Consider the following 23,977-nt stretch of genomic DNA (forward strand, 5'->3'; position numbering starts at 1 on the left):
AGTAGAGTAAAGAAAATTTCAGCATAGTAGAGCATAATAGCTCAAAAGATTAGGGTCTAAATATTGTCTTCAAAATATAATGTCCAATCCAAAATTGAAATATACGAGTTTCATAATTATTCCGAGCTAGAGATCAAGTTGAAGAAAAATCATTTAGCTCAATATCCTAGCCTTATTCCCTTAGGATAGTCTGGCCCATATACGAAGTATGTAACTAAATCTTAGCCCAATTTGTTTAATTGTTTTATCTTAGTCAGTTTTTATTTTAGTCCCCTTATCCACAATTGTTTAAGCCCACTCCTTAACAATTTGGACCAAAATTCTACATAATCATAATCATAAGTATATTCTAGTTTCTATAACACATTATTATAACAACGACAACAACAGCAACAACAATAACAATAATAATATATATGTTTTGCTCTGCTAACACTTGCTCTGTCTGCTTTGCTCTGCTTTATTATGATCTGCTTTGTTCCGTTCAAAAACTCAAAATAACGGGACCTAACAAAATCTCTCCTTGATTATGGGTTTTTAGTATTTATGTTAGATAAATAGTTTCATTAAATAGAGTTTCAAAAATGATTATGAATTTTCATTAGTAAGTCTCTCTTCGATTCCCATTGATTCTTAAGCATTAAGACGGGTTTTGCAGGAAAAGACGATAATTAAAGTGACAACTAACATTAAATTATGTATATTGGTTTTTTTTTTTTCTAGTTTTCTACAATATAATTATATCAAGTAGTGACATGGCGTATAATCACACCAGTCATATTGTATGCAGCCCATCACAAGGTAGACAAACTGGGGGAAGTAGTAATGCAGGAATGTTATGCATGTAGAAATGCATAACAAGGGGCATTTATGTAATTACACATATGTAGAGATGAATGTTGTTTGGGGTAAAAAATACCCTAAACACGTGGCCCAATCAGAGAGGGACACGTGTCACTCTAGGATGGGTCCAACGTGGACCACTCCTCAGCCGACACGTGTCAACCTCAGATGACAAATGGAATGGCGGCCTTTAGGGCCCAATTTCCAAGAACGCCGCAAAATGGCGCAGCCTATTAGGTTATCCTAACCTAATAAATGGCACATTTTCCAATGACCCTATAAATAGGGAGATTTTCCCCATTCTAGGAACACCTTCAATTGTTACAACCCTACATTCTCTCACATCAGAGAAAACACCTGATCTCGGAATCCGAGAAGATCTCACTTTTACCTTTTCCGCACCTTTTTGCGACCAATACTAACTTGATCATCAGAGGCGAAGCTCATACCAACCGGAGTCTCCGTGTTTTGTAGGTACAAACAGTGCCGGGCCAATCTTAGTGACATAACTCTCCCGAGGGACCAAAAAACACCAAAAACATTTGGCGCCGTCTGTTGGGAGAGTACCTCTAAGATGGTTCAAGATTCAGTACCGCCGCCTGAACCCAACCGGCCTAGAGCTGAAGGGGAGGTTTATACAGACAATGATACAAACAACGATTGTGAAGTCGAAACCTATGTGGCCCCTGATGGGTCACTCGTCTCTAAGCGCATCCGTCCCATGGATAAACTGGAATAGAGCAACGCTGAAGCTGGTCCTAGTAGACCTACTGGACCAACGCCTGGGGAAACCCAGACGGAGAGAGGTTAGGCTCTAATCACCCGAGATGAACTCATGAAATTCATGACAAGTTTCAAGCGTGAAATCAAGGATCTGATCAACAAAAGGACGGCTGGCTCTAGCAAGGGTCAGTCGGCCAAGAAGACACCTAATGCTGAGAGGAGAAAGCCGATCAGAGATAGGCAGCCTACTCCACATCCAAAGGAGAAGGCCAAACCTACCATTGACTGGTCTAAGATCCTTCTGCCCCAGACGGGCAAAAGGAAGGTCGCTCGGACTGTCGGATGGCAGCAAGAAAACATTCTCCGATCTCGACACATCATCGAGCATAACAGGAGCCAGTAGCTGTCTGAGTCAGCCTCTACATCGAGCTTCCCAGACAGCTTCAAAAATACCTCCGCAAGTAATTCTCAATCCTTGCATGAGAGCCATGCAGGCAGCAAGTCCGTTCATACTGGCCCTCGGATGATTGGGTTAGTCCCGTATGTGCCTCAGATGCCATACGGGCAATATGTCCCACCATTCATGCAGCCGACCCTCTTGGAGGAAAGGCGGCACATAATGTCCAGCCCCTAGACTAGCAGCTTCGACTGCTCAGACTTGGTGAACAAACCTCTGCGTTCACTAGGGAAATAACCGAGGCGGCACAGTTGGCCAAGGTTAAGAATGTCTTGGTTGGTGCCTATGATGGTACCACCAACCCGAGGATCACCTCATACCCTACACCAACCTTATACACATGCAAGGGTTGGATGATGCCATGTGGTGCCGATGCTTCCCGGCTACCTTAAAGGGCATAACCCAACAATGGTTTGGCAACTTGCCAGCCAGATGTATTGACAGCTTCAAGAGGCTTGCCTTCTTGTTTGTCTCAAACTTCTAGATGAACATACCTACCAAGAAAACAAGTCTCGACTTGAGCACCATACGGCAAGGAGAGAGAGAAGGACTCCGCTCCTACGTCAGGCGGTTTAATCTAGTAAGAATTCAGACTCAAGGACTGTCTGACGAGGTAGCCTACACAGACTTCTTCAAGGGTATAAAGGACGGGTCAACCTTTAAGTTTGACCTCGTCAAGAAGAGGGTCTTCACCCTCCAAGAGCCATTGATGGAGGCAGAGAGCTTTATTCAAGCCACCGAGCTCTGCTCCTCCAGCAATCAGTCAGACTCTAAAATGTCTGACAAACAAAAAGAGAGTCGCTCTGTTCAACCGGCTCAGAAAGATGAAGAGAGCAAAAAGAGAAAAGAAGTCTAGGCGGTTGATGAATCTAATCAGCTAACCCAGAAGAAAAGAAAGAATTTAAACCATACGTTCCAAGGTACGAGTTTAATAAAGACTACTACTCCATCCTCATGGAGATAAAGGATCGGCTGGTCATTGAGAAGCCGAATCCAATGAAGAGTTTCGTCCAGTCACGGAACAAAAATAAATACTGCCACTTCCATGAGGAAGTCGGCCATATGACACCAACGACTGCTATAACCTTAAGCGGACGTTGGACTGTCTGGCTGACAAGGGGGTGCTGAAATCTTACATCTTGAAGTCTAAAGCGATTGTCAAGACAAATCCTGTACAGTCATCCAATACTGCCCAATCTGCTAGTAGTTCGGACACTGATAAAGAGCCGATCTACACCATAGCAGGTGGATTCGCGAGTAGTGGCTCGAACATCCGGGGCACCAAGGATCATCTGAAAAAGATGATCCATGTTGTTGATGAACAACATCTACACTCTTTGCCAAAGCTTGTTAGACCTCTGCCCAAAGAGAAGTTTTACATGTACTTAGCTGTCTCACATCATGCCCTTAGTGTTGTTCTCCTCACTGAGAGAGACAACATTCAGCTTTCGGTCTATTTCATTAGCCATGTGCTCAGAAATGCTGAACTACGGTACCCCATGGTTGAAAAATTTGGCCTTACTCTTTTTATGGCTGTTAATAAGTTGAAACCTTATTTCCTGCCATATCCGGTTGTGGACTACACATACCAACCTCTCAAGCGGCCAATGACAACCTTGAAGTCATCTGGTAGAATGCTCAAATGGGCTATTGAAATGCAAAAGTCTTGAAATCACTTTCGAACCAAGAAAGGCAGTGAAGGGTCAAGCGTTTGCCGACTTCATTGTCGAAATGACAAGGCCGGTTGCACCGGACAATACTAATTAGGTTTGGAAAGTGTATGTAGACGGGAGCTCTACCATGAACGGCTGTGGTGCAGGCATAATATGTCAGTCTCCTGAGAGGGACAAGTATGAGTATGCACTACGGTTCAAGTTTCAGGCCTAAAACAACGAGGCATAATATGAAGCCCTGATAGCCAGTATCCGAATGTGTAAGGCAACAGGGGAAACCAAAATTGACGTCTGCTTTGATTCATAGTTGGTCGTTAGCCAATACCATGGTGATTATGAGCCCACTCATCCGGCTATGATCAAATACCTTCAAGCAGTCAAGGCTGAAGCTAGGACACTTGAAGAATTCCATCTTAAAACAATCAGGCAGATGCATTGTCAAAAGTGGCATCATCCGCCTCTTATGATACGTCATAGTCAGTCTTTTGGGAAGTCATGGAGAAACGAAGCATTATTGAAGAAGAGCCCATTGGAGTAGTTGATCGAAACTCTACCTGGATGGGTGGCATCCGGGCATACTTACAAGACGGCACGCTGCCTGATTCACCACAGGAAGCGGCTGTCGTGAAAAAGCGAGCTGCAAATTTCGAGATGAGAAGCGAAGAACTCTTCAAAGCCGGCTTCCTAAAGCCTCTATTAAAGTGTGTTACCCCAGAAAAGGGGAAAGAAGTTTTTGAAAAATTGCATGTGGGATATTACGTCTCTCATATAGGCGGCAGATCCCTGGCTGTTAGGGCTAGGCGGCAAGGTTACTTCTGACCAACCCTTGAGTCAGATGCCATGGATATGGTTAGAAAATGTGACAAGTGCCAAAGATTTGGCAGGCTCATCCATCAACCGGCCATTGACCTGACAACAATCCATAGCCTAGTCCCGTTTGATAAATGGGGCATGGACATTCTATGTCCGTATACGCCTTCACCAGGCGGAAAGCGGTACATTCTGGTGGTTGTGGATTATTTCACCAAGTGGGTTGAGACAGAGGCAGTCAAAATTATCAAGATTAAGAATGTCATCTCTTTCATTTAGAAGAACATCATCACCCGGTTCGGGGTACCTATGCCGATGGTTTTTGACAATGGCCCTCAATTTGAAACGCCTCAACTCAAAAATTGGTTGGGAGATCAAGGGATCTCACATTGTTTTGCATCAGTCGGCCGACCCTAAGCAAACGGCCAACTTGAAGCCTTCAACAAGCTCATCTCAGATGACATAAAAAAAATAGAAAGGGTCGGTGGTTTATGGGCCGAAGAATTAATGCATGTCCTATGGACCATCCGAACAACCAAAAAAGGGGCAACCGATGAAACCCAATTTCTCATGGTTTACGGTGCTGAAGCCGTCTTGCCCATCGAACATTATGAGCCGACTTTTCGAGTCATGCTATACAATGAAAAGGCAAACTGGGAGGCCATGCGGCTGGCATTGGACTCACTCCCGAAACGCAAGGGCAATGCCGCCCTACGTCATGAGATTTTTCGTTTGAGAATAACCCGTGCCTACAACAAGAGAGTGCACAAACGGCCCCTGAAAGAGGGTGACTTTTTGTTACGAAAAATGGAGGCAACCAGTAGGGCCAATGAGCAGGAAAAGTTAACTCCTAATTGGGAAGGTCCCAACCGGATCTATGAAGAAGTAAGAGGCGGCACCTACCGCTAGGAAACCCCAGACGGTAGACGATGCCCAGAACTTGGAATGTAGATAAATTAAAAAAGTACTACTTCTAAGAGTTGTAATTTTTTGTAAATGAAAAGCCTATCAATGAAAATTTGCTTTTTGTTTCCAATTCCTTTATTTATTTCTTTATATACATCCGCAATGTTTGAAATGCCGCCTGTACAATGTACAGAAGGCGCACTTTTAAGTACTAAAAATAATAAACTAAGTCAAAAAACTTAGTGGCTAAATGAACGCCTGCGAAGACGTGAGGCCAATGGCCGGATAATATTTGAATTTATAAATTTGTCTGCTCCAATATGAGTAAGGCGTCCAGCGACGTCCATCCGAGTGGAATCGTCGCAGAAAGCATCTGTAACACCCCCAAATTACTCTTCAATAATAATTATTATAAAACATGATTTAGAGAGTAACTTAGGGATATTACCGCCTCGTGATTACGTAAGGCTTAACAGAGACTTGCAGCGGAAGAAAAATACTTATCCTTTATTAATAATAATAGTGATAGTTTTGAAACACTTTTGGAGTAACTAAAACACTGATACTATGTCTACTACATTTAACTAGGTGATCACCGCCCATCGTCCCCAATGCAGCATTTAATTCACGTCTTCTGATCGCCATCACCTATCTACTCATCATTAATGATAAGTAGGGCCAAACCAAAACAAAGGAGAAATACGTATTAGCTAAAATGTTAAGTACATACAAATGCTAGACATGTAAAATCAATTTAGTTAATTAAACATGCTTTCGAAAGTTTCGACTTTAATCAATCACAATTGATTCAAACCACTCGTGAATAGAAATTCTCATATTAAAACATATCAATTTCCGAAATCAATAAATTTCCAAAAATAGTTTCGAATAAAGCATGGATTTAATCCTCATTTCACAAATCATTTTTCCACCTAAGTGTGCACACCCCCCAAGCTAGTAACTCCTTTCACAGTGCTATCAAGGGGAAAGACTAGGTCATACATAGCCCATAATCTTCAATTTTATCTCCGCATAATGGGAGTCATAAAAATCCAATATATATCTTTTGATAAATCAACCTTCCAATTCCCATATAAGGGATTTCAACAACATTTGTTCTTTAAAATGAATTTTGAATTCAAGTATGTGTATAAACAACTTTTTAGAACATTGAAATTATTTTCAAATATCAAACAATAAAACATCCCACAATATTTATTTCATAAACATTCATAAATCCTTTTTCAACATTCAAACATAGTTCATCATTCAAAACACAAAATACATTTGTATAAAGTCACATACTTAAAGATCTAGCCACAAGTACGTACTTTGATCCTTTGCAACAAACACAAAGTTCTTTAATCTCGAACTTGAAATTCCCCCTACAAGGAACCAATAATCCTAATTAAAAACCCTTCAACCCATGAACACCAAGCCATTAAATAACGACCCTAGACTAGCTGTGCATGAACAATTATCTTGACTCTTTACAACTATTCCACCTAGATTTAATACCATGAACTATCTCCTAAATAAACATTATATGGAGTATTTTAAATAAAATAAATATAAAACCTTATAAAAATCATGAATTAGAAATTGATATTAGTTTTAGAAGACTAACCGCAAAACAATCTAAAGTAACGAAGCTCACGAGAAGGTTCACGTTGAAAAGAAGGGGTCAGATTTTGCAGAGGCCATATCTCATAGTATATAACTCTAAATTGGGTGATTCTTGCGCCTAACCTCAAGGATTTTTCGAGAGAAACAACTTTGTGTCAAACAGCAAAAGGCTAAAAATGACCAAAAGTAGCTGAAAAATGTCCTGGAACATATACGGAATGAAGTAGTACGAAAATGGGAGGAAGAAAGAAGAAAGAAGGATGGAGCTTAAGAGGTTTTTGACTTAAAAATGGCTGAACTTTGGTTCTATTTATAGAGTTTGAGAACTCTATTGACATCATGTATGATGTCAATCAACTTGGGGGCCAAGTATTTAATCTTGGAGAAGAAGTTTATGACTTTGGTCATGCTTTAGGAGTAAGAAATGGGCTTGGGTCCTTTGACTTGGAGCAAAGAAATACTCAACGTAAAAATATGATTTTCGAGTATTACATTTCCGGCTTAACTCATACGTATAAATATAAAATATTTTATAAATGTAATTATTATTCCGTAAAATTATATATTGACAAGTTAAATAATGCTATTATATTATCTAAAAACATATTTATATATTATTTAAAATACTTTGGAAAGAGATTGGACATAATTAATAAATTTGATTAGTATATAATTAAATAATCCTATTCGGGTAGCACATTGCTCTATAAACAAATGCAGACGGCCGAAATTGAACGGCCTAGTTGGCCAACTCATAGTCGTGTGACCAAAGTAATCTAAAAAGAACAACCAAGCCCACGAGAACCGGATAAAGACATCAGCCGGTGACCGGTCGAAATTCTTACTTAGATTATTTTCCGAAATTATACAAGTCCTCCCAATGGGGCACACGAACATAGAGTATAATTGGATTGCAAACATCCCAGGCGATGGAGAAATAGTTCGATTTAACCATTTAAACCGCCTGGGTCAACGGCTAATCCGCTTGTGTTAATGGATGGCTGTGTACTTGGTTTGGGGCAATCACTACTGTGATTGATTAACTTAGGAACATCTCGTACTCTTTAAAGTATCAAAAGTTCCCAAGTTAATCAATCAATCAAACTTTGAAACCAACCACACAGCCGCCTAGGGCCTAGGTGCAGCCGGTTCATCAATTGCCGTATGATTTCAATAAGTTAGGCAAAATTTCAAGTATATATATGCCAAAATTGAACAAAACCGACTCAGTCGGCACATTTCATAAACTTAACCCGACTAAATGGCCGGGCGATAATGTTAACCGGATATCCATCTGGGCATAATACAAGAAAATTTAACCCGGCCAAATGGCCGACTCCTCAGTTGGTAGAAAGAACAATGATACACGGCACGCAGGCCGGAGAAAAACATCTGGCACACTGCCCCTGAAAACCTAAGGCTGCTGGGGAGGAGGTACCGCCTGGGTCTGGCTGGGTGGAAGGTCTTCTACAGTTTGCTCGGTTTGAGCCTGGTTAGGGTCAACCAGAGCTTCATTGTTTGGCTCATCTTCCTCGTCCGAGGCAATCTCAATGCCTTGGGCAAGGGCCCATTCCTTGAATGGAGGCGGCGCCGTCTCCTTTAGCCACTCGACATCATACACATCGGTGGCATACTGATACCGTAGGTTGAAGTACTCCTAGTCAGCGTTAGGGTGGACCAGATCCCAAACCAGCTTTAGGCGGGCCTCGGTATCCCTCTCGTTCTCAGCCACCAGCAGGTTTTGCTCCTTGGAGATTTCCTCTTGGTGTGCGCTCCTCATTTGAACAATATCGAGCTTGAGCCGGCTGTTCTCGTCCCTGAGCTGGGTGTTTTCCTAGTCCGCCCCTTCCAAAGCCTTCACATCAGATTGTGCATTTTTAAGCGCCAACTCTAAGTTATTGGCGTTGGTGTTGGCCTCCTCCACTACAGCCGTCAGAGTTTTGATCAGCTCCTCCTGTTTCAACTCTTGAGTTTTAATTTCAATTTCACTCATTGTATTTTGGTATTGATCAGAGTTGAGAGCATCCTGGGCCCTCTGTTTAGCGTCATTTACCTCCTCTTGCTTCCGCCTAAACGGAGTCTTGATCCCATCCACCTCAGCATCGCCTGCTCGATCCAGACGGCAAATCAAACCAAATCAAGTCAAATCAAATAACAAAGACAAGGAAAAACTTGAGATAAACTCTAAGTTACCTCAGCCAGCAACGCCAGTATTTGATCAAATTTGACCACCTGCAACCCAGGCACCTTGTCCTTCTCTGACTTGGTGAAGGTCCTAAGCATCCGCTTAGCGAAGTGCTGGACATCATGTCGGCTGCTAGAGGCATCTGTACCATAAAAAGTACATGGTGAGAAGGCAGCATAGGCAGCACCTATGTTGTGCCGGGTGCTAAGTGAATCTCCAGACGAGCTGGCTCGAGTTTTGACTCGCATAAAGTCAAGTGGCCAAGGAGGTTCAAAGCAATTACTCTTACCTTTGTCCCTAGGCTGGGAAGTTCCTCCTTCCCCAGCCGCTGCATTACCGGTTGAAACATCGAGTGGCATGCCACTCTTCGACGTTGTAGAGGCGTCCGGCAATTTCCCAGCCGGCCCTAAGCTTTCGCTCAAGGCCTTCAGCACAGCCGGGCTTTTGCCACTGGTTGTAGGGTGTGTGGGATTCGGCTGGACAGAAAAAGTTGATCGGGAGGGATTGTGTTTTCCCGCCTTAGCTGGGGTCTTCTTTAACTCATCCCCAGGCCGCTTGAGCATCTTGGAGATGAAGCGGGGAATGGTCTTATTGCCACTCTTCAAATCAAGCAAAGGGGTTACAGCCGGCAAACAAGAACAATGTGAGTCAAGGCAAGAAAGAATTGCAGCCGGGCCTTACCCCGTCATTTTTGGCGTCTAAGGTCGCCTTTCACTTTCTAAGCTTCTCCTTCCTTAGTAGAGAAGCCGATTTAGCAAGCGTCTTATTGGCATCCACCATACTTATAGCTTCTTCTGCAAAAGAGAGCCGGTTGGTTAGTCATGTTATAAAAAGCTAGTTTAAAACAATCGAGACAATGACAGCCAGAGTAAGCAACATATGTCTCTCAAACATGGTACTCAGACCATAGGTGGAGAGAAACGCCTCATGTTTCAGAAAGTCCGGGTGGGGTACCTAATTCTTGGGTACGATTATCTGACTCTCATCATCCAAAGGAGTGGTGGTTGTCTCAAAAAATCCCGGCTCCATTATTTGTTCCTAAACCTTGGATGGAATGCGAGGGAGGGCGCACTTCTTTCCGAGCAAGGCCGGATCCTTATTATACCGGCGTAAGAGCTTATTGTGGCTTAGAGAGGGCGAGGAGATCAAGTAAAACTTCTCCTTTCAGCCAGTCCACTTAGACGGCTTGTCAAGTGTCGTCATGTATTGCGAGTGTGTGGTCAAAGTATACCACGCCCCCCCCCCCCCCCCATCCGCCTGGAGCCCAGCTCATGTAGTGCATATGAGGAAAAGTCTCAAAACTAGGCTCTATGTTTTGGAACTCACAGGCGGCAATGTAACTTAGTGTATTTATCCATGAGTTGGGGGTGAGTTGCCAAATGCCTAACTCATACCCCTTCAAAATTTTCTTGATCCCCCTGTGCAGAGGGAAGCGGCGACCGGCTCTAATTACAGCCTCAAAGCAGCCGAAGTAATTGTAGGCATTTTCAATATCATCGTCCCATGCAAAGTTATCAGAATCGGGATTCTACTTTGAATCGGTGAGTGGGGTAGAATCGAATCGGTAAAATCGAATCGTAGAATCGTATGATTCTACCAAAATGTAAAATTGGGCTTCAAAATGTAACAAATGACTACATAAATAATTTTATAGCAATGAGAATGATAATAATATATATTGTTAGTAACATAATATTGACATACAAACATAAAATAGTTTTTCAAGTAATTTTGCACGCGCATAAATTAAACAATACAATATAGACTATAAAGTCGGATTATTGGTACACATTCTTAACCATGAGAGTAACACGACAGTTGTTGTTAAATTATGAAAAAAATAACGTTGTTGACTCGTAAAGTTGTTTTCCCTAGACCTATGCATAATTAAAAAAAAATCCAATAATGATAGAAAACTAAGTGTCAAGTTAGTTCATTTAACGAGATAGCTAAAGAATGATAACTACAACAAACTCATGTTATAAAAGTGTTTTTTATATGCCCAAAGTTGAGTGCATGAGACTTATGAATACATTCTTATGCCCACAAAATTTAAATGGTTGGATAGAATCTTAAAAGTTATTTAAATTGATGTTTCATAAGCTTTATTATGATTTAGATTGAATAATATGTAAGTCATTGACTAAAGTTAGATTCAACTATGACACCCTTACACTCTTTAGTCTATAACATAAAATATATAAATGATATAGGTACGAAACCAATTCTATTAGAAAGTAGACTTCAAGAGCTTTCTAATGACATGTTATAAGCCTAATTCCGACTTCGTAATCAAAAGTTATGGGTTTCGAAAAATCAGATTTTTTGCAGGAGTAGAATCGATATAGAATCGTAGAATCGGTACCGATTCCACCGATTCTAACCGATTCTACCGATTCTATGAGCGATTCTACAGCATAACGATTCTACCAGCAATTTACATCGTTTATGTGGATTAGGATCGTAGAATCGTACGATTCTACGATCCGAATCGCGATTTTAATAACATTGGTCCCATGCCACATTCGCACCCATAGGCGGGACGCTAATCACCCAATCAGCCCCAATGGGGTACTTGTCCTTAAAAGCCTTGAAGGTAGACTTCCGGGTCTAAATGTCCAAGGCGGACATGTGCGCCTTGGTGGGTTTGGACGTGGACGAGCCTCTTTTCGTCTGCTGAACCTCATAGCCAGCCTTCGCCTGACCAGAGCTTGAAGCCTCGGATCCATATCGGTTAGAGGCTTCTAGGCCATCTTCCGGATCCGAGTCATTCTGAGGTAAAGGCGGGTCCTTCACCGTCTGCCTCTTCTAAGATTTTGTCGCTTGAGGTAGAAGGGGTGCCACCCGGCGAAGAGCTTGCTTGCTCTTCAGATCCCTCATACTCCTCATTCGGAGTAATCTCATCGCTAGGCACTTCCAGAGCGCGCCTTCTTTTTGGCTTGGTAGCCGTCTATTTTACTCTAGTCATCGTCTCCTGCATAGACACATAGACGGAGGGATTCGGGGATGAGCAAAGCAGGTCCAAATGTCCAGAGACGGCACCCCCAATTCTAGACTCAGCCGTACCAAGAGACCGGCTAAATGACCGAGGCTGTGCCGTGTGTGTCGATGAAGAATCCATTTTATTTGAAAAACTATATATACAAACAGAAAAAATTTGAAAGAGTTGAGAAGAGAAGAGACGGTTACCTCTAACTCTGAAAAATTGCCTCAAACGGTGGCCGGTTGAGTCCACGAATGTTGCAGTCGGAAAATTTCTGGAAAGTAGCTACTTGGGTAACAGAGTGTCTCTCTCTAGAAAATTCTCTCTCTAAACTTTTTAAAATGGTCAAAGATGAGGGAGAAAAGGGGGGAGGGTAAATCCCTATTTATAAAAGGGTGAAAACGGGGGCATCCCCGTCACTTTAACCGAAGGTGAACCGTTTGTTATTGTTCACCTCCTGCAAGGGAACGCGTGTCACAAGCGCCCCGTGGCCTGCCACGTCACCCCTGTGAGGGGCAAATGTTCGGGGTAAAATTACCCTAGACACGTGGCCTAATCAGAGAGGGACACGTGTCACTCTAGGATGGGTCCAACGTAGACCACTCTTCAGCCGACACGTGTCAGCCTCAGATGACAAATGGAATGGCGACATTCAAGGCCCAATTCCCAAGAACACCGCAAAACGACGTAACCTATTAGGTCATCCTGACCTAATGAAGGGCACATTTTCCAACGACCCTATAAATAAGGAGATTTCCCCCATTCTAGGAACACCTTCAATTGTTACAACAACCCTACATTCTCTCACATCAGAGAAATCACCTAATCTCGGAATCCGAGAAGATCTCACTTTTATCTTTTCCGCACCTTTTCATCTTCTACGACCAATACTAACTTGATCGTCGGAGGCGGAGCTCCTACCAACCGGAGTCTCCGTGTTTTGCAGGTACAGACCGCGCCGAGCCAGTCTTGGTAACGTAATTCTCCCGAGGGACCAAAAAACACCCAAAACAAATGTATATTTTGGTATCATTGAATGATCAAATAATATCACTGAACATATGGTGATACTATATGTATATAGTGGTATTATATATGCATTCAATTATACTAAATTTGTGCTTAAATGGTACAACCAAAGATTCAATGTACTATATAATCTTTCAGTGGAACAATCAGCGTGTGGTCCCCTATCATGTGTGGTCCCTTATCAATCTATAATAGGTGGGGTCCACTTATAGATCTCTCTTCCTGTTTTTCTCCTCTGTTCTCTCTTTATCACGTGTTTTTAGAATATTTTAATCATTATTATGTGTTTACAAATACATAACATTTCTCCCTTTAACAAACTAATTATCAATTGACTTACATGTAAAAAAATAAAAAATTGTAGGGTTCGTTTTAATATGTGCCATAAAACTTCCAAATCTTGCATTGAATAGCACTGTCTTTTGCTTCTCTCTTGGGCTTCGTAAATGAGTAGGGGTGGGCTCTCCTTTGTTGGATGGACCAATCTTATACTTCCTCCGTTTTTATTTAGTTGCAACACACCCCTTTGGCACGCATGTTAAGGAAGATATTAGACTAGGTAAACGGATAAATTAAATTACAAAATTTTAACACCTAAAAAAAGAAAGGGATAAGTTGCTACGGTTTAAATTTCATAGCTTAATTCATTCATTTACCTAGTTTAATCACCTCATTGATAAGCGTGATAAAAGGTGTATTGCAAGTATAAAAAAAATAGAGGAAGTATTAATTAAGAAATCAACTGTTATCGGCAAGAAAATTGATGCTAATGTTATCTCAATTCTCAAATTCCTTTATTACAAGCTTGGCCCCTTTTAGGTTAAATTAAGAAGACAAGACTCACAACTCACAAAAGAGTAATATAATTTGTGTAACATGCAAGAAAAGCTTTCAAAATAGTAACAATGAGAGTGACATCCTACTAGCATGTGTTTCATGCATCTCCTTTTCATCATGAATCTGATTTTGTCATTATCTGTCTTTTTATTAATCTTTTTGGAAATTTTCATAATGTTCATGAAATGGAAATGTTTCTCATTAGCTTGTAGCCACTTAAATTTATATATGATGACGATGACCATTATAATCTACTCTAGCGATGGCCGGTGGCTGGTGCGGAACCTAAACTCTCATTATCTAATACATGTAAGAAATTTTTTTATCCTTATTATACGCGTTTTAATTGGCTTGTGAATAGACCAACCTTAATGAGGATTATAAACATTTCACTCATGAGATATTAAATATAATAGTTTTACAAGGGTGATAGTAGATTTCATCTTTTACGTGGAATCCAAAGTTAATTAAAATTCACATGGTTAGACAACAAGGTGATTGGAATCACAACTTGTTAGTACCATTATACTATTGTATGCATCTATAATTGGTGTATTATATAGAAAACCTCATATTAATTATATTTATAATGAGTATTGAGCCAAAATTGTACAATTAACTAAGGAAAAATTGGGTTGGAAGCTAGGGTGTAACCTATTTAATTCTTTGTCAAAAAAGAAAAGAAAATAAAAAACCCTTTTTAATTCTAATTTGACCAAAAAAAATTAAGGAGAAATTAAGGAACCGTATAATCATCTTATTTTCCACTTATTTCGATGGTTTTTCAGATGGTTTGTTACTCCTTTTGGTCTATTGTTTTGGATCACGTTTTTATTTTGGATTTTCTAAAACATATAGTACATACTCAACGTCTGAATATTAAAGTATACTGTGTTAATTATTTTTTTTAGAATTAATCAATAATAATAAACTTAAATGTTTCTTTACTCAACAACGGTTACATGAACAATACAAAAGATATTTATTGGAGCTAGATGGAGCACACTTGGGGTTTTTATTTATTTATTTATTTATTTATTTTATTTAGATGATGAAAATATTTTCCATCAATAATAAATCATGTGGTGATAATGAAAACATTTTCCATCACAGAGGGCGTGGACAAGGAGCCAACTGTAGAGAAATCTAACACCACAGAAAATTGTTGGTTGGGCATATAGCTGTATTATGTGAGTATATTATAGTGTAATAATTAATAAGTGTATAGTGTATTATTATTATCATTAGTTAAGTACATTTAAGACTACTTGTCAAGTCCGCACACATTAGTTAAGCACACATTGCTTCACTGTAGCAAACAAATAGATAATCAATTGTGAGCTCTTGTCAAAAAAAACTTATTTTTTCTAAATTACTTCAATTTATTCTATTTAAATTTATGTTTAATAATAAGGGAGTGTGACAAGTTTTGAGGAAGGGCTTAATGACTTAACTTTTTATTACGTATTATATTATTGATTATTAATACACTACTCATACAATACAACATAGAATCGCGTAAGAAACAAGTAACCTTCTTAAACACCTTAAAATAAATTTTCTTTTTTCGAAAGTAAAACACCTTAAACTACTCGTATTTTATACGATACTATTCAAATATCAACACTATTTATTTATTTATTTTTTATTATTATTATTTTTTTTTTAGGGCAATTCAAATATCAACACTTCATATAATTCTCTTAAATTTTCACTAGACATATACATCCTACTTATTATTTTCCGTAGATACTATCATAAGATCTATCTAAGTACATGGTAAATATTTTTACGATAGTATACTTCGTATAATCCAATATTACTAACAATGTGGTGTTATATCCATCCGATTCTTTTTTTTTTTTTTTTTTTAGAAAAATATATCCATCCGATTTTCAGTTATCAAAACTTAACTTCATTATTAGTTATAATTGACCTTAGGTATATATAGTAGCTCTTGTTAACCTTGTCTTTAATTGAAGTTATTAATTAATTGCTCCTTTCTTCATTTCCCTCTCCTTCCCTTCTCTCCCTATTCCAATACCACCCTTAAACCCATCACACCATTGCCATTCCAAGTATATTGCTCCTCCGCCTTGACAAGAGTATCTTTTGTAGATGCCCTCACCTAAGTTGAGGCATAATTAACAAATAATACTACCATTTTATGGATTGCATCTCCTCAAGATAAAATAGTAAAAGGCCATTGTAGTTAAGTAGTTATATTTCAACTCGGTAAAAATAGTTACCTTATACTTCATATATATTTAAATTTTGAATTTGCAAAAATAACTAATTGGAGGGATTAAGGATAGAAAAAGATAGGTTGGCTGAGATTTTGGAGAGAGATTGTTTAACTAATTTCAATAATATTGTTTACGCATAGTCCATTCCATTTTATTGATTAAATTTACCTAAACCAATTGGAGAAAATTGTGAAAAAGGACCTTTTAAGTGGTCGACTTTTTGAAAAAGTACCTTTTAAGTGAAAACTTGTGAAAAAGGACCTTTTAAGTTGCATTTTGTTTGTATAGGGTATTTGGGTGAGCTTGCGTGGTGGTCGGCTATCACGTATTAGTCACGTGACTTATTTAAAAAAAAAATTCCCCAAATTTTCCTCCTTTCCCGACCTAACCAATGAAAGGGTAAGGTCGGAAAAAGAGGGAAATTTGGGGATTTTTTTTTAAAAAAAAAATAGGTCACGTGACTAACATGTGATAGTCAATGCCGAAGCTCTGGCGTTACCACCACACAAGATCACCCAAGTACCCAATACAAACAAAATGCAACTTAAAAAGTCCTTTTTCATAAGTTTTCACTTAAAAGATCATTTTTCAAAAAGTCGACCACTTAAAAGGTCTTTTTTACAATTTTCTTAACCTACGTATACGCCAAAGATTTAATTGGTTAGTAGTATCCTTAATCAAACGGTTCATCCAAAACTTGCGATAAAATCTCGTATAGATAAAAACTTTATGCACTTCAATCTTTACACACAACAAAAAGCTCTTAATATCTACATTAGACTGTAATAATTCCTCTACTGTACACTTTTTGAATGCAAAGTCTTATGAATTCAAACACTATCTCTCTATCTGACTGGCAAAAAGAATCTAATCTTCTTACAACAAAATCTTGCAGCTTGCGTGACAATACAATGTCATTGAAAGCCTAAGCCACCAATATTAGATGACGACATTCAGAAGCAAAGTTACTTTGTCACAAAAATTACTACTTTGGAAATATCACAATTCACAAGAATCATGCAAATTCTGTGCTCAATCACCTTCAACTTTATACAGAATATGGAATCACAAATATGGAGGAAAAAAGGGAAAAAGGGGCTAAATAATTAGGCTCTTAGTTGATTGTAATTTCATCAATTTGCAATTGTATCATAGATACATATTAGTCTTGCTCCTGCAGCAAATTTATATGCACAAATTATGCGCGTCACAAACTTGTGATATACACTTGGAAAAATTTAAATCGAACTTCTATATATAACTATCAATATAAGTATTCATTCGTATTTATATATATTATGTTCAGCTTCCATAGCCTTGCTACCCATGCCATTTCATCTGAGAAATTTGGATGAAGTGGCAGTGGAAAAAACCTGTCAAAGGCGGTGGCCTTGTGTCATCTACCGCGACCCTGATTATTATTGTTGTTGTGAAAGTCGTTCTGTAAGTTGGCAAAAGGATAACTGGCCGAAGAAGTGGTGGTGGTAGAAAATGATGAGAATCCTGATGATGCTGCAGTTGAAAACTGTTGGACTTGGTTTGCAGTACCACCAACTCCACCTCCACTTCCTCCTTGACCTTGGTTTTGCATGTACCATGCCCAGTTTGGTAATCTTGCCGAGGCTGCCATTGCCTCTAGCTTTTGTTGATCACCAACGCGGTCCTGCTAAAATTGATTTCAATTCAAGTCAGTGATGATAATAGCTTGAATGTTAAGTTCCAATCACATATCAGAAAATTAAACTGTCAAATAAATCCTAGAAAACTCGTGATTAAAGTTCTAAAATGGGAAGCCAATGAACAAAATCTTAGGCATGATCATCGTGCAAAGTAAAATTCTCAACGCGCATTAACAATTGCATAGAAATTATCTCTAAATTTGAAGTGTTCAAAGGTCATACTAAACTTTATATACACATACAAAGTAGATTTTTATGTCCTTTGCAGAGTTACATCTGCATACTACCTATTAGGCCAGCACTGAACCAAATTAAGGCGGATTAAGAAAAGTTAATTGATCTTCCCCCTATTGTGTGCAAGTTTATTTTATGTTTGATTAAATTTGAACAATAACAGCTTCTCTTGCATGTATGTTCTTATAGTACATACAATCGATATAGGCCAAACATAAAGCATAAGCTAAGAATAAAATTGATGAATAAACAAACTAGATGTACCTCATAAATTGCAGACCGACCTGGTGGTAAACCAGACAACATATTAGTAGATTGTCTCGATGGCAACGGCTGACCATAGAGCGGAGGTGCACCAGGAGTAAAGTAACCCCCATTCTGTCAAGATAACGCGATTCAGTCCATTAATAACATTGAATTCAAATATAGTGGAGTATTGTATGCCAATATAGGAAGGATATTGGCATGGTGAAGTGTGTCAAAGATAAGAACCAAATGGTCCTAGTGCAAGAGGAGGGCATCAAGGACAGGTGGAAGGGGTACTTCGATGAATTATTTAATGGAAGTAATGGAGTTGTGATAGGAGATACCTCTATGAGTGATGAAGAAATCAACATGGAGTATGTGCGAAGGATTAGGAGAGTAGAGGTGGAGATTGCACTGAGGAAGATGAAACCTAAGAAGGCGGTTGGCCCTGATGGGGTACCGATAGAGGTGTGGAGGTGTTTGGGTAAGATTGGTATTGATTGGTTAACAAACCTTTTCAACAAGATATGGACGGCTACAAGGATCCCACAAGATTGGAGGAAGAGCACCTTGGTCCCGGTTTATAAAAACAAAGGAGACGCTCAAGATTGTTCTAACTATCGAGGAATTAAGCTTATGAGCCATACTATGAAGTTGTGGGAAAGGGTGATTGAACAAAGGTTGAGGGCATGCACAAGCATTTCAGATAACCAATTTGGTTTTATGCCTGGGAGATCTACTATGGAGGCAATCCATTTGATAAGACAAATGATGGAGTTTTATAGGGTAAAGAAGAAAGATCTTCATATGGTCTTTATTGATTTAGAGAAGGCATATGACAAGGTGCCAAGAGAGATACTTTGGTGGGCAATGTTGAAGAAAGGTATCCCACGAAGGTATGTAGACCTAGTTAAGGATATGTATCGGGATGTGTCAACAAATGTGAGGACATGCGGAGGGTTGACAAAAGATTTCCCTATTACAATCGGATTGCATCAAGGGTCTGCATTAAGCCCTTTTCTTTTTGCAACGGTTCTAGATGAATTAACTAGACCAATTCAAGATGAGGTTCCATGGTGTATGCTGTTCGCAGATGATATCGTTTTGGTGGATGAGACTAAGGATGGGGTTAATGTCAAGTTGGAGCAATGGAGGCAAAGGTTGGAATCTAGAGGGTTTAAGCTAAGTCGGAGTAAGACTGAATATTTGGTATGTCGTTTTGGCACTCAGAGGGGGACAAGCAATGAAGTGGTGAGTTTGGATGGAAAGGATTTGACCATGAGTGAATGTTTTAAGTACCTAGGGTCGATCATCCAGAAGAATGGTGACATTGATCAAGACGTGACCCACAGGATTAAGTCAGGGTGGCTTAAATGGAGAGCGGCCACGGGAGTGTTATGCGACCGCAGCATTCCCTTAAAGTTGAAGGGAAAATTCTACAGGACTGCCATAAGACCAGTGTTGCTCTATGGTACAGAATGTTGGGCTTCTAAGAAAGAGCATATTAAAAAGATGGAGGTTACGGAAATGCGCATGTTAAGGTGGATGTGTGGAAACACTTTAAGAGATAGAATCAGAAATGAGGTTATTCGCAAGAAAGTAGGTGTGGCGGACATTGTAGATAAATTAAGGGAAAATCGTCTGCGTTGGTTTGGACATGTAAGACGGAGACCCGAGGGTGCACCGGTGCGAAGAGTGGAAGAGTGGGACCATGGAGGGATTAAACGAGGAAGAGGGAGACCAAAGATGACTTGGTTGGAAGGAGTGAGGAAGGATATGAAGTGCATGGATTTACGTGAGGATGAAGTTTTGGATCGTAAGGGATGGAGGAGAAAGATTTATGTTGATGACTACACGGAATAATCAAATTTGGTTCATGTTAGCCGACCCCACTTTTGGGATTAAGGCTTTGATTGATTGATTGATTGATTGATTGATTCAAAGAATCGAGAACTGAATTGTCTCAAAGGGATAATTCTAATCTTCTGAAACGTATCAGTTAGATATTCGATTTCTTACCACAGGCCATTTTCCGTTGGCAAGGTGAAGAGGTGGATGATGAGTATGTGATTCTCCAGGACCCTTATCGTTGTTTCCTTTAGGACCGTCTATGGTGATCGATATTCCAAGATTCAGGTCAAGATTTTGCCCATCACCTGCCAAAAGCAAACATTGATTCCACTCAATCAAACACCAAAAGTAAACAAAATCTTGATCCCTTTGGAATCAAAATCAAATTGATCATGTATTACTAAACGAACATAATAACTTTAAAAAGATATATACCCTCGTTGTTAGCTTGCATTATCGGTATCTGGCCATCATACGAGCTAGGATCAAAATTTGTGACCGCTTCCCTCCCATTACATTGTATAGCAGCCTTATCATATGCCCTGCACCACCATAGGGCATTGCGTGTTAATCGATCAAACACACACAAAACTCGAAAAATCAGAGTTTCAAGGAGTTTTGTAAAAATTTATGGTCATAAAAGGACCTCGCGGCTTCTACTTCGCTGTCGAATAAGCCAAGATATATATACCTGCAACCAAGCATAACCGCGCCCACTCATAAACACTAGGTTCCTCAATTATCTTCCTCTTATATACCCTTTTCACATTATTATTGTGATCATACCCTCTTACTACTATTAACACTAATCTACTACTACTACTAATACCTTGGGCTGTCTAACTACGAATTAACATGCAAAAAACGCGCTAATTTTAATCTAAACCAATGCAATACATGACAATCAAAGAGTTAAAATACAATTAGGAGCATATATTGTATGCCAAATTTTATGTGCCTTACTTCTTGCCAAGGAATTGTCCCATTCTAGCTTCCCACCGGCCACATTTGTGAAGTGTCACGCCTCTATACCTCGAACTTCCCCGGGAGAAGCCGGTGCTTTGGCGCCGAAGGATGTGCACAAATTCTTCCTTACTTAAGTTTTTCATCTGCTGTTAATCACAAGTCCATAATCATATGGTGTATTAATTATCAATGATGATCAAATTAATTATCATATGGTGTATTAATAAATCAAACACAACCTTAATTATTAAATATAGCTGTTTAACAGCTATATTTAATAATTAAGGTTGTGTTTGATTTATTTGGTTTGAAACTTTACCTGTTTCATATCATCTTCATAATCAGCAATGGTAAAATTTATATCAGCATCTACTCCTCTGAATTTAATTGCTGCCCTATCATATGCCCTGAAATTCGATAAATAATACGTTAAGTATCATATGGTTTTGATATACGCAATCCTAAAGGTTTGGATACACACAAAATTTAACGATTTTGATATACGCAATCCTAAAGGCCTGAATATTCGAAATTTTAACGGTTATGATGTATGCAATATTAAAGGCTTAGATTAAAATTCATAGATTAAGTACCTAGCAGCAGCATGAGCAGTGTCAAATCCACCTGAAAAATGCCATGCAAATTCCAAGAAAATAAATTAGAAAAACATTAACCAAAACAAATTAAATCTCAATTGAAATTACTGGGTATATAGTAATATAATCAAAAATCATTAAGCTTACCCAAATACACTTGTTTCCCACAATCCCTGTAACAAAAAAAATTACCACACCAAAAAAAGTCAGACAACTCATTATAAAATGAACAAAAATAATTCAAATTATATAATAATCTTACAAAAAATAATTAAAATAATAATTTTAAATAACTAAAATAATTTTATTACCAAATATGTGACTCCCATCTGCCGGTTCTCCGGTAAAACGTGACACCTCTATATTGAGAACTCCTTGACCTGGGTCCCCTCCTACTTCTCCTAACCTGTTGTTTAGCATTATTCTGTTGCTCCGAACCTACACCCGAACCCGAACCTGAACCCGAACCTAATACCGAAAGATTCAGCCACTGATTATTATTAACATTACTTTGAGTTGGCGTGGTTCGGGTCATCGAAGACGATGATCCGAGCCTAAGAAGCTCCATTCCTCGGGTTCCGCCACCGGCTCCGCTTCCACTTCCGCCATTTAATCCGCTGTGATCAGCCTCATTCATCGGAAAAAGCTGCCGAGTTACAACCGGAGAAACTTCCTCTGTTCTTTGCTTTGAGAAGAAGTCAAACTCGCCCGCGCCGGAGATCGGAGACTCGTCGGCGGCGGCGTTGACGAGGGAAGATGCCGAGGAAGTTCCTGAGAGCTCAGTATTAGTTGCTGAACCTTCGTCTTTCATGGAGTTTTCTCTCTCCTCTTTATTCATGGAGTTATTGTTATTGTTAGTATTGTTAGCTACACCAATGTTGAGATCAAGCATTTTTGCTTATTAAATTTTAAGAGAACTACAGAAATCAAATACCCAGAAAAATTAATCAATACCCAGATTCTCAAACTCGGAGATGATCGATTGATTTTGATTTAATTTTGATTGCGATTTTCTCTCTCTAAAACAGAGTTTTTGTGATAATGATAACAACAGTGGTTTTGTTGTTATTACAGTGTTGGAAAAAATGGTTGTTAGACATGGAAATTCGTGAAAAGATGAAGAAAATAGATTAGAGAGAGAAAAAGTTTGGTGGAAGAAGATTTGGAAGTAACAACAATGGAGATTTTGATTTTTCAAGAAGAAGAAAAAATGAAGAGAGAGAAAGTAGAAGAAGAAGAGGGGCACCGGCCAAAGGGGTGAGACGTGTGAGAGAGAATACAACGTTTTTAATTGGTTGATATATATAGAAATTATATGTAAAATAAATACAACTTACGTATATAGTATAAAATATATTTTAAAAATTAAAGTAGGTACTTTAATTAAATAAAATGAATAATACTATATGAAAATAGAAAAATATTATTACAACAATTTTACCCTTTAGGAAGGGGTAGTAGATAGGTTGCTTTTTTAGGTATTACCTATAGTGTACTAAAATTGGTATTAATTCTATATTCTTGGCTTCTTGTAAGCAAAATTGGGGGGTTGTACTATAAGACTACTAAAAATAATAAACGTGATAAGACTATGAATGAATGAGTGTGATGTGGATGTGTTATTTAATTGTGTTGTTGACTTTTATGATTAGGGATATTGTTTAGTGTTAATTATATTATTTGGTTGCCAATAATCATTTTTTAACTACCTAGTTATGATGATGATATATATTATTCCTTAAATATGCTATTAGTTAATCTAGTGGATTAGTACTATATTTGTGAATTAGGGATTGTGTCATCTTGGTGCCCTATGTGGCTAATGTAAATAGCGCAACATGTATATTAATATATGATTCCTTAATATATATATGTTCCTCTTATTATATCACGTAGTTAAATATTTTCTCCTAAGGGTAAGTTGCGGAGAAATTTTCAATGAAATTTGTATAAATATGTTAATATTTCAATTTTTTTTTTTTTTTTTTTTTTTTTTTTGTGTGATTCCTTAATAGATTATCAAATAATACTCATATTATATTTAGTAACGAATTTTCTCCTAAGTGTAAGTTGCAGAGAATTTTCAA

General features: G+C 38.7%; 1 protein-coding gene across 8 annotated transcripts; it reads right to left on the reverse strand.

Moving 5' to 3' along the window:
- Positions 1 to 17,019: 17,019 nt before the first annotated feature.
- Positions 17,020 to 23,149, reverse strand: LOC145591569 (APETALA2-like protein 3). 8 transcript variants are annotated; one of them, XM_081648063.1, is made up of 10 exons: positions 22,202 to 23,149; positions 22,038 to 22,063; positions 21,888 to 21,918; positions 21,614 to 21,701; positions 21,292 to 21,437; positions 20,975 to 21,019; positions 20,764 to 20,870; positions 20,497 to 20,633; positions 18,496 to 18,609; positions 17,020 to 17,984 (listed from the first exon to the last, which is right to left on the reverse strand). In XM_081648063.1, the coding sequence occupies exons 1-10, from the start codon at positions 22,780 to 22,782 to the stop codon at positions 17,715 to 17,717; spliced, it is 1,545 nt and encodes a 514-aa protein (XP_081504189.1). In that variant the 5' UTR covers positions 22,783 to 23,149; the 3' UTR covers positions 17,020 to 17,714. The 8 variants fall into 8 exon arrangements, with proteins under 8 accessions (XP_081504189.1, XP_081504188.1, XP_081504187.1 ...); XM_081648062.1 differs by having other exon boundaries at positions 17,020 to 17,981; positions 21,292 to 21,440; XM_081648061.1 differs by having other exon boundaries at positions 21,292 to 21,440.
- Positions 23,150 to 23,977: the final 828 nt, after the last annotated feature.

Source organism: Chenopodium album, chromosome 18 (assembly GCF_948465745.1).
Source record: "Chenopodium album chromosome 18, dcCheAlbu1.1, whole genome shotgun sequence".
Taxonomy (NCBI): Eukaryota; Viridiplantae; Streptophyta; class Magnoliopsida; order Caryophyllales; family Amaranthaceae; genus Chenopodium; species Chenopodium album.